This window comes from Macaca mulatta, chromosome 12 (genome assembly GCF_049350105.2).
Source record: "Macaca mulatta isolate MMU2019108-1 chromosome 12, T2T-MMU8v2.0, whole genome shotgun sequence".
Classification (NCBI taxonomy): Eukaryota; Metazoa; Chordata; class Mammalia; order Primates; family Cercopithecidae; genus Macaca; species Macaca mulatta.
The window spans coordinates 105,413,214-105,424,095 of NC_133417.1; the positions used below are offsets into that span (position 1 = coordinate 105,413,214).

General features: G+C 44.9%; 1 protein-coding gene across 31 annotated transcripts in view; it reads left to right on the forward strand.

The window, feature by feature from the left end:
* The window catches only part of SPATS2L (spermatogenesis associated serine rich 2 like), a 171,875-nt gene extending 162,046 nt beyond the window's left edge, over nt 1-9,829 (forward strand). For 30 of the 31 annotated variants that reach the window (XM_077956287.1, XM_077956299.1, XM_077956304.1 and 27 more), the window contains 3 exons: nt 1,242-1,344; nt 4,129-4,349; nt 8,934-9,829. In XM_077956287.1, coding sequence (XP_077812413.1) covers nt 1,242-1,344; nt 4,129-4,349; nt 8,934-9,329 — 720 coding nt within the window. In that variant the 3' untranslated portion in view covers nt 9,330-9,829. 31 annotated transcript variants of the gene reach the window in all.
* Nucleotides 9,830-10,882: the final 1,053 nt, after the last annotated feature.

Sequence of the window (10,882 nt, forward strand, 5' to 3'; positions counted from 1 at the left end):
TGTGGCCTCTCACCCAGCCAATTGTAGTGGCCTCCTCCCTAGTCTCTGCCTACACTGTCTCCCTCCAGCGTTAAACTCCCGAAGCAGTTATCTCCTTCCCCTCAGAAAGAAATTCACAACTGGACTCCAATATATATTCCGACTTCCATCTCTCTCTACAAAAATCCCAGCTTGTTAGAACATCAAGTAAGAAATATAAAATTGCCAGCTTCCTGGTCTATTGAAATCAACTCATCTTCCGAGTTTCATTTCTGCCTATCAAAATCCCACCCATCATAAAATGGTTAGTAGCACAGGCTTTGGAGTGAAGCAGTCCAGCTGCAAAATTTTCTATTTCTGTGACCTTGGATAAGTTATGTGTTCTCTTAGATTCTTAGAACCTCAATTCCCCCATCTGTAAAACAGAGGTAATAATAGTACTGACTTCGTAATACTGTGATCAGATGAAATGAGATTATCTGGTAAGAATTTGGCCAGTGCCTGGTAAGTGTTCAATGATTTTTTCAATGTTCCCTCTTACATAACTCTTTCCCCATAGACCTCAGTAGGAAATAATTTCTTCTTCTTTTATATTCCTAAAGCACCAACCACATTCCACCTTGTACTGTAGTTAATGGTATCTGTTTTCCTTGCCATTGCTAAACTCCCTGGTAAACTCAGGAAGAGACTGAGTCAGTTATTTCTGTATTTCTCACCGTTGTCTTCTACACATAGATCTTAATTTTAAAGGAATTGAAAAATAATCTTTCTCACTTCTTTTCACACCACTTGAAATCCTGCCATTTAAAGTAATATCTTCCAGACACTAAAGGCTTTGTGTACTTCCCAGTTCCCTATTAAAATAGGGATGGGGGTCTAGGAAGGAGGACATGTTTTCTCTTGATGGTTAATACCTTAGCAGGCACGTGGCCAAACCCAGAAGACCCTGCCAGAACGCAATTCAGAAAATTACTAGGAGGGCGAGGGGTGCTAAAAGCTTAAATAGATGAGTCAGACACACATTCCATGTAGGCCCAAACGCGAAACACAGGCCCCTCACATATTCCCCAGGCAGGAAGATGATCATTCCCTAGCCGGGTCAGGACTAAGACTGAGCGTGGAGCCTCCCAGCAGCAGGGCTGGAAAGATCCCCACCAGGTCAGCACTGCCGTGACACCGGAAGAGCAGAGTGAACGCATCCACAGGGTGCTTCAGTCATTTCTGTAATCATGGGGTTCCTGCTTTCCATCTCTTTCCTCCAGCACTTTGTCAGCGAGCGTAAATATGATGAAGAGCTCGGGAAAGCTGCCCGGTTCTCCTGTGACATCGAACAGCTGAAGGCCCAAATCATGCTCTGCGGAGAAAGTGAGTTTTGCCTACTTGCTAAATAATTTTGTGTGAGTAACCTTGGTGCTATCTGGAGTTGCTATTGGAAATGTCAGGTGTGCAGTCCCCCCAGGGGACTAACGTGAGGTCTAAAGAGATTTAATGATCTAAGCTTATGACACAAGTCACCAGAAATGTTGAGATTTGAACTTAGAGTCTTCAAATGCCACTGCCCATCAGTAACTCCCCAGGATTTATTAAGTGGAACAGAACAGGTCAACTAGTTTATACCTTTTGCAAACTTTTATGAAGCACTTCCAGTTAAACTGCTTCTCTGATTTCAGACAGCCCTGGTTCTACAGAAACTCATTAGGCAGAGCGTGAGTCTTCCTAACATGTCAGGGAACAATCAGTTATTGTTGTGCAGGGCCCAGCTGTTGCACGGGCCCCTCAGCAGTGCCCTGAGCCTCCGCCCTTGGTTCTCTGTGCTGAGTGAGGCTACAGATAATGAAAGACTTCACTCAGCCGTTAGCTTTAGTCTTGTTCCCTATTAAGCCTTAATTAGAGCAGCTAATGTGCAACAAAATTGGCTGCTATATTTTTCCCCCACACCAGCCCACCCACAAGGGGAGGTGGGAATGAGCACGGAAGCGGCTTTAAGGATGGCCGCAAGGAGGAGAGGACTAGTGAATGATGCAGAAACCCACAGCCTCGCAGTCAGCTGAAAAATTAAGATTTGGCTGCACTGCCTATTATGATATAATTAACTATACTATACTACACTGCATACATATATAGTAATATAATTTGCTTTTATCACTTCACAATCTATGGTAGATATTTTTTCATATCAATATATTTAACCAGTCATTTATCTAAGTATAATTGATGTCACCAGTCTTCTGGTTGCTGCATTTAGATTGCTTCCAGTTTTTCACCATTAAAATAACACTGCTGATCACCTGAGGCCAGGAGTTTGAGGCCAGTCTGGCCAACGTGGTAAAACCCCCATCTCTACTAAAAATACAAAAATTAGCTGGGTGTGGTGGCAGGCACCTGTAAACCCAGCTACTAGGGAGGCTGAGGCAGGAGAATTGCTTGAGCCTGGACCCAGGAGGCAGAGATTGCAGTGAGTGGAGATCACACCACTGCATTCCAACCTGGGCAACAGAGCAAGACTCCATCTCAAAAAATTAATTAATTAATTAATTAACACTGCTGCGAGCATCCTTGTCCACACATCCTTGCCAATTATTTGATTTTCTGACTGCATTTTTAAAAATTATTCCCCCCTGTACTCTTCCTTATGAAAGAATCTACCTATTTGCCATTCTCTATCCCCAGCTTTTGCCCCACCCTCCTTTCCACTTCAGCCCTCAATGAGCAAGACAGTGATGCTGAGTGACGCCCTGTCACCGATCTCAGGGGTGATGGAGAGGTGCCCCTTCACCTCCTTTCCTCCTGAGCATTTCAAGTGCCATCTAGTGGGAGAAAATGGTCCCTTACCAAATTCCAGGTGTCCATTCTGAAAGACACCGTAGTCATCCAAAGGCCCTTCCTTCTCAGCTTTGTTGCGAGCACACTGAGAATCCACAGGTGCTGAACCGGAAATAGTGGTCCCTGATCTGCAGACAATAATGACCCCCTGAAACTGAATCTGGTGAGCACAGGAGCCACAGAAATCTCCTGGTCACGTTTGGACAGCCCCAGCTTGCTGTCACACCTTCCCAATACACTGAAGGGACTGGAGATGCATCCCTGACCTTTCCATTTCTCTTGTATTATGACCGCTACTGATCCCGCCTAATCCTCTAGCAGAACTCTGGGATTAAATCTGATCCAACAAAGGGAGCAAACAAAATTGCTTTCAAAAATTGGTGACAGTTTTAAGAATCAGAGAAAGGTCTAGCTGGCAGTCAGATTCTGGTGAACTGTGAGAGGGAAGTAGTGGCTTTATCCTTGAATTGATTCCCTCCAGTTCCGATTCAGTGTAATCATGTAGAAATCATCCCAGCAGAAACCACCACTTTCAAAACCAGCAGAAATGGTCATAAAAAACGCTGAGCAGACCTGCCTGAGCCCTGAGCCCTGAGCCCTGAGCTCTGATGGGTGTCTGCCTAATCAGCCTGCCTTGCCTGTAACCTTGGAAGCGGTGCATATCTGCAGTGAGGCTGCAGAAAACAGGGCTGATTAAAGGTGGGATAATGGAGCACTAATGAAATATACAAGATGCCTTAGGGGCTGGCGGGCCTGGCCCTGTGTTTGGGGGATATGCCTGACCCAGAGTAACAGAATTCCTAACATCCAACATCACCCCATTCCCAAGCTCTCAGAACATCATGGATCTGACAGGCCAGAGTGTCCACATAGCTCCCAATCTTTCTGTGTCTGCAGTACCAATTGGTCCAGGGAACTGATCAGGGAGGTGAGAATGGGTTCGGTAATGGGGGATCTACGAGGCAGAGTGCATTTGCAGACAGGGCCAGAGAGGGAACCTTGAAGTTTCATTATCTCTTTTCCCTTGGTGGTTCTTGACCTAAAGAATAATATTTAAGTTGCTCAGATATGTCTTATTTCCTACAAATGTCTCCCAACTTGGATGATTATGCTGTAATCACAGTTCAGTGATTCCCACAAGAGAAATTTGGTTGTTCTCTTAAGCACCAAGGTGCCCTTTCAAATAACATCTTTCAAAAGAAAACTTTCTTAATGTTTCTGTGGAGCTCCTGGCCAGTTTCTTCATCTTCTAGCGCTTCGTAATGGGTTACTGAGGCAGCAGTGTTGGAGGTGCAGCTCATAACACTGAGCACTTTCTTATTGCAGTTACACATCCAAAGAACAACTATTCCTCAAGAACGCCCTGCAGCTCCCTGCTGCCTCTGCTGAATGCACACGCAGCAACCTCCGGGAAACAGAGTAACTTTTCCCGAAAATCCTCCACTCACAATAAGCCCTCTGAAGGCAAAGCAGCAAACCCCAAAATGGTGAGCAGTCTCCCCAGCACCACCGACCCGTCTCACCAGGCCATGCCGGCCAACAAGCAGGTAAGCAGACACTGGTGCAGGGTGCCGGGGCGGGGAACCTGTTTCCAGAGGAATGAAACAGCAGCTACTAGATTCTGGGCCTCCTGGGGTCACACTCAGGCTCCCGCCACCTGCCCTCAGCCACTCCCCACCCAGCAGCACTGCCCAGCTGGCCTCTTGGGAACTCCCCTGGTTGCCCTCGTCCGTGCCTCCCAGGTGCTTTCCCGTGTGGAGGAAGTGGCCTGTTTACACTCTTGACCGCACGAGCAGAGTCCACCCAGGTGACACGGCTCTTCTCATGACTAGGACTGCCACCATCCCTGGGGCCCCAAAACCAGCCCATATGTGGAAGGGACCCACAGAGACTTGGGAACAAGATTTGGAACCTGGCCACTGAAACCACTAACGGCATTTGTTTTTTAAGATATTTTAATCCCCACTGATATTTAGCTGATCAATAAGAGGCTAAAGTTAGTGCAGTCTTTTCTTGGGGTTTCAGTAAGGAGAATACATTTCAAAATGACATTCTTTATTCTTATCTACTGTGACGTCTAAAAACACAAGTGTCCAAAGAACAATCTTCCTTCTCTCCTTCTGCTTCTCCACTATATCTTTTGGAGGTGATTTCCCCCTTATCCTTAGAGAATTAACAAAAAATTGGGATCTGCCGGGTGCAATGGCTCACTCCTGTAATCCCAGCACTTTGGGAGGCCGAGATGGGCAGATCACTTGAGGTCAGGAGTTTGAGACCAGCCTGGCCAACATGGTGAAACCCTGTCTCTACTAAAAACACAAAAATTAGCCAGGCATGGTGGCACACACCTGTAATCCCAGTTACTAAGGAGGCTGAGGCAGGAGAATCACTTAAACCTGGGAGGTGGAGGTTGCAGTGAGCCAAGATCGTACCACTGCACTCCAGCCTGGGCGACAGAGTGAGATTCCATCTCAAAAAAAAAAAATGGATCTGATGATATAGAAGTTGGACATGCTATGCTATAAAGATACATTTTATCTCCAAGAAAAAGTCTTTTTTTTTTTTTTTTGTAAGTCTTTTAAAATGCTGGTTTTCTAACAGGTGTCTTGTCGGGTTTTGTTGTCTTGGCCTTTGAGAATTCTTATTAATGACATTGACAGGTGTTTCTCAGGCCCTGAAGTCTTCATGAGCTGTAAGAAAGCACTTTGACAAGGCGCATGTTATAATCTCATTAGTTAAAGATAATAATCAAATCTGTTTTCCCTTGTAGTCTAAATATATCTTCACAACTTTTGTTCTTTTTTTTTTTTTTTTTTTTGGCACAATATCGGCCCACTGCAGCCTCAACCTCCTGGGCTCAAACAGTCCACTAGGCTCAGCCTGCAGGGTAGCTGGGACTACAGGTGCGTGCCACCATGCCTGACTAATTTTTTTTGTATAATTTTTGTAGAGATGGGGTTTTACCATGTTGCTCTCAAACTCCTGGGCTCAAGCAATCTGGCTGCTTCAGCCTCCCCAAATGCTAAGATTACAGGCATGAGCCACCGTGCCTGGGTCTCTGTTCATTATTAAAGACGATGCTAATAATCAAGTCTAAAATTTAGTCTATTTCCCTTTTTCATAATTTGTTTAAAAACAAAGGAGGCCAGATTAAGTACTATCCATGTAAATACTTTTTCAGTTCTCTGGTTTAGCATTTTAGCTAATGGCTCATGTAAGTTGAAATATACTCAGATATCTAAGTGAGAACACTGTAGACCCAGGCAAGAAGGGCCTGTGGACTGGGCGCTGTGTTTTCAAGTAACCTTCTTGACCCTCCTGCAGCCATGGCCCTCTCTGCAGAATAAGGAGTCAGAAAGAGCAAGGAAACAGGGCCACTGGAAACTACACTCTTTGTTCTGAAGCATGCTGCCAGTCAGTACTCGAGATCCTGGGTTTCTCTTCCCACGTGGGCCCAAGCCTGCTCACAGGATCTGCCTGGACCACTTTCCTGTATACATCATCTTGAAGACAAACGACACAGCCAGTTTTCACACCCATCCGCCTGAAGGGTGGGAGTGGAGGCGATGCTTAGGTGTGCAGGCTGGAATGTCTGCATTTGTGTGCGCAAGGCCCCCTTACAATGTGGGATGGAGCCAGAGGCAGGAAAAGACAGTATTCAGACGTATGGTGTGTGAACCCCGAAAATGTGAGACAGGTCTCAGATAACTTAGAAAGTTTATTTTGCCAAGGTTGAGGACATGCACCCATGACACAGCCTCAGAAGGTCCCGATGACATGTGCCCAAGGTGGTGGGGCACGGCTTGGTTTTGTACATTTTAGGGAGGCAGGAGACATCAATCCATTTGTGTAAGGTGAACATCGGTTCAGTCCGGAAAGGTGGGACTACTGGAGGCAAAGGTGGACAACTGGAAGCGAGGAGGGGGCTTCCAGGTCTTAGGTAGATGAAAGACAGATGGTTGCATTCTTTTGAGTTTCTGATTAGCCTCTCCAAATGAGACAATCAGATACGCATTTATCTCAGTGAGCAGAGGGGTGACTTTGAATAGAATGGGAGCCAGGTTGGCCCTAAGCAGTTCCCAGCTTGACATTTCCCTTTAGCTTAGTGATTTGGGGGCCCCAAGATTTATTTTCCTTTAACAGATGTATGGACCTACATTTGTACTCTTGCTCTAGGCTCTGAATTAGTGGGGGTTGGTCTGCCGTAAACCTATACCATCCAGTCACAGTGCACAAATTAAGAACCTTATATATTTGTAACTCATAAAATTTCATGTTTTCATAAGAGGTTTGATTTTCAAAAAAGGTTTATGTTTATGTTACAACTTAAGAGTCTTGTCAGGAGACAGTATATAAAGTGGGAACAGCTCCACCATTTCCCAACTATAGATAGGCCTTGGGCAAGTCCCTGAAACTCCTTATCCTCATCTATAAAATGAAGCACATAATAGCAACTATCTTAGAGGGTGATTCTGATGTTAAATGAGGTAGTGCATGGTGAGGAACCCCATTCAGTGCCTGGTAAGCACTCAGTGAGTGTTGGCTATTACTGACCTCGAGGAGTTCAGAAATCTTTCCCTTGCACAGGAGCTTAATCCATTGCATCCTTACTACTCATCCATTTACGTTCCTGGCCACTGATTTGTTGAAGGAATGATTTTTAAATAGAGGCTTCAAAATTTATTTGCTTATAACTGCAGAAAGTTTAGAAAAACAACGAATTACCTCTGTGAAAATACACCTTATTTCTGCATGCCGCCAAGACCTGCCAGATGCACTTCACCCCTATATTTGTCCAAGATAGTATTTCTTAACTATAAAAATATTTGTTTTGAAATAAATTAGAAAAGCTACTTTAGAGAAGAAAAGTTACAGAATTTTGCTTTTTCTTCACTTACGTAATTAGAATTCCTATGCATGGTTTTCAACAGGAAATTTTCCTTGACCCCTTCGCAGGCCTCGCAACAGGGATGCCTCATTTACTCAGCCTGAAGCTCTCAACCCCTTGAGGGAGGGAGAGCATGCAGGTGAGCAGGTGCAGGAGCTAGAGCAAGCACTTTTGGGCGCTGCAGGATCAAAACTCCCTGCAGTCCCACAGCAGTGCCTGGGGTGGTACCCGTGACCCCTGGAGCGCAGAGGCATGCGTTACAATGCTCTTTTAGCTTTTCAGTTCAAGGATGGCTGAAGTGTTTAACAGCTCAATAAACCTTCTACTTTTTCATGAAGGCAGAGGGTCAGTGTGACACTTTCCTGTATCCTGAGCTCTTGTCCAGCATCCATGAAAAATCAGGTCATATGAACAAATTGTAAACACGGGGGATTTTATTGCCAATGAAAGTGGCTTTCAGCAGGAGGGAGAGCTGGAAAATGGGGATGGAGTGAGAACGTATTGTTCCCCTGAAGTCCAGCCGTCTCCGGCTGGACTCTTCTCCGAAGTCCTGCCATCAAGCAGTCCCACCAAAGTCAAGCTGCTTCTCTCCGACTCAGACTGCAGTCTCCGACGTGCAGCTGCTTCTCCTCTTCTCCTCTTCTCTGCTCTGTGCCAGTGGAGCCTGGGATTTTGATGGGTACAGGATGTGGGGTGGGGTGGGCCAGCGGTGGTTTTGGAAAAGGCAACATTTGAGCAGGAAAACAAGAATATAAAGTTCTCACTTTGGGCTTGAGAGTGAGGCTTGGCAAGGGACCCCGCCCTTTTTCTGTCTACAATTTCTGTGCCTCCTGTCCCTCTCAGTCTCTACAGAATGTCTCAGAAATCTCCATAGTACAGGATCATCATTACTCTTCCCCTGGCTTCTATTTTATTCTGCTATAGTTTAAGCATCTTTATGAATTTTATTTGACCCAGTTTTTGAATTGTCTGTCTTAGGCTTCTGTAACCTCTCTTTCAACATCATTTTCTTGCAGTTCCACTTACAAAACAGTCCACTGTTCTTTAAAGATTAATAATTTTATCTGCTTGACCTCATCTTCATGTTTTCTGATTCTTCTGGTGTATTAAAAAAAAAACAAAACAAAACAAACAAACAAAAAAAAAAACTTACCTGTGGCTAGAGATTTGGTTTCCCTGATGTCTACTGGTATCATCTGTGGCTTGCTGGCATCTGATACTTATCTCTTTTCTTTTTTGGTAGAACGGATCTTCTAACCAAAGACGGAGATTTAATCCACAGTATCATAACAACAGGCTAAATGGGCCTGCCAAGTCGCAGGGCAGTGGGAATGAAGCCGATCCACTGGGAAAGGGCAACAACCGCCACGAACACAGAAGACAGCCGCACAATGGCTTCCGGCCCAAAAACAAAGGCGGTGCCAAAAATCAAGAGGCCTCCTTGGGGATGAAGACCCCCGAGGCCCCGGCCCATTCTGAAAAGCCCCGGCGAAGGCAGCACGCTGCAGACACCGCGGAGGCCAGGCCCTTCCGGGGTAGTGTCGGTAGGGTTTCACAGTGCAATCTCTGCCCCACAAGAATAGAAGTTTCCACAGATGCAGCAGTTCTCTCAGTCCCGGCTGTGACGTTGGTGGCCTGAGCTAGGAGGAAAAAGAGCAGTTTCCACTCAGTTTTGATTCCCTGCCCGAGGTGCTGACCCAATTCGCTGCCAAAAGAGAGTCAATCAGAATATACAAATCCTGTATGGTTGTGTCATCCTCTCTTAATCATTTTTACTAATTCTAATAATCAGCTCTAGCTTGCTTCATAACTTTCATGGCTTTGCTTGATCTGTTGATGCTTTCTCTCATCAAGACTTTGCAGCATTTTAGCCAGGCAGTATTTACTCATTGTTAGCAAAATCAAGATGTGACTGAAGATCAGAGGCTCAGTTAGCAACCTATGTTGTAGCAGTGATGTCAGTCCATTGATTGTCTTTAGAGAGTTAATGTTACAAAAAAAGAATTCTTAATAATCAGACAAACATGATCTGCTGAGGACACATGCGCTTTTGTAGAATTTAACATCTGGTGTTTTTCTGAAAAAATATATATACATATATTGCTTTATTTGAAACAAATTAAAATATGCTGCATTTGACACCTGGCTAGTTTCTTTTATTGATACCCACCTAGTTATTGAATGTACTGTTTAGTGCTTTCAAAAAAAAACTTTAGAGACTAGAGGTTGTGGCGCAAAGCTCTGTATAATAAATACTGTTTCTCTTGAGACAAGTACTTTTTCAGGAAAAAAAACAAAATATATATATATATATATATGCCCTTTCAATTAGATTACACACAAATAGATGGATATGCACCCTGATTGTCTTAGACACACCATGTGGCAGTTGGGCAGTTGGAAACGTTGGTTGCAAGTACCACAAACCTCAGCTGAGCCTAGCTTAAACAATAAGAATGTATTGGTTCAGTGAGTGAAAAGTCCAGTTGGTCCAATTTGATCAGGGTTTCAGCTCTCATCTCTTTTTTTTTTTTTCTTTTTCTTTTTTTTTTTTTTGAGACAGAGTCTCGCTCTGTCACCCAGGTGGAGTGCAATGGCAAGATCTCGGCTCACTGCAACTTCCACCTCCTAGGTTCAAGCCATTCTCCTGACACGGCCTTCCGAGTAGCTGGGATTACAGGCGTGTGCCACCACGTCCAGCTAATTTTTATATTATTAGTAGAGACAGAGTTTCACCATGTTGTCCAAGCTGGTCTCGAACCCCTGACCTCAGGTGATCCACCCCCTTTGGCCTCCCAAACTGCTGAGATTATAGGCATGAGCCACCGCACCCGGCCAGCTCCCATCTCTTGATTATCTTAGCTCTCCTTTCCTCCTTGGGTTGACATTGCATTCAGAATGATGGCAGAGGGCCACCATACTCTTAAGACTCAAGTCTATTCTCCACACTGTCCAGAGGAGAGAAGTTATCCTAGTAGCTTCTACGTGGAGCAAGTGTCTTTCTCAGAAATTCCAGCAAAGGTCTTGCATACCATTGCTGGTAGGCCTGTCCCTTAAACCAATCGTGAAAGAGTGGAGAGAAGTGAATGGGATGAACTAATTTGCACAGACTAATCAGAGCCCACCTCTGGAGCCGCGGTGTGGCCATCTTCCCAGAGTTCCTGAGCTAGATGGAGAAGGGGTACTTCTCAG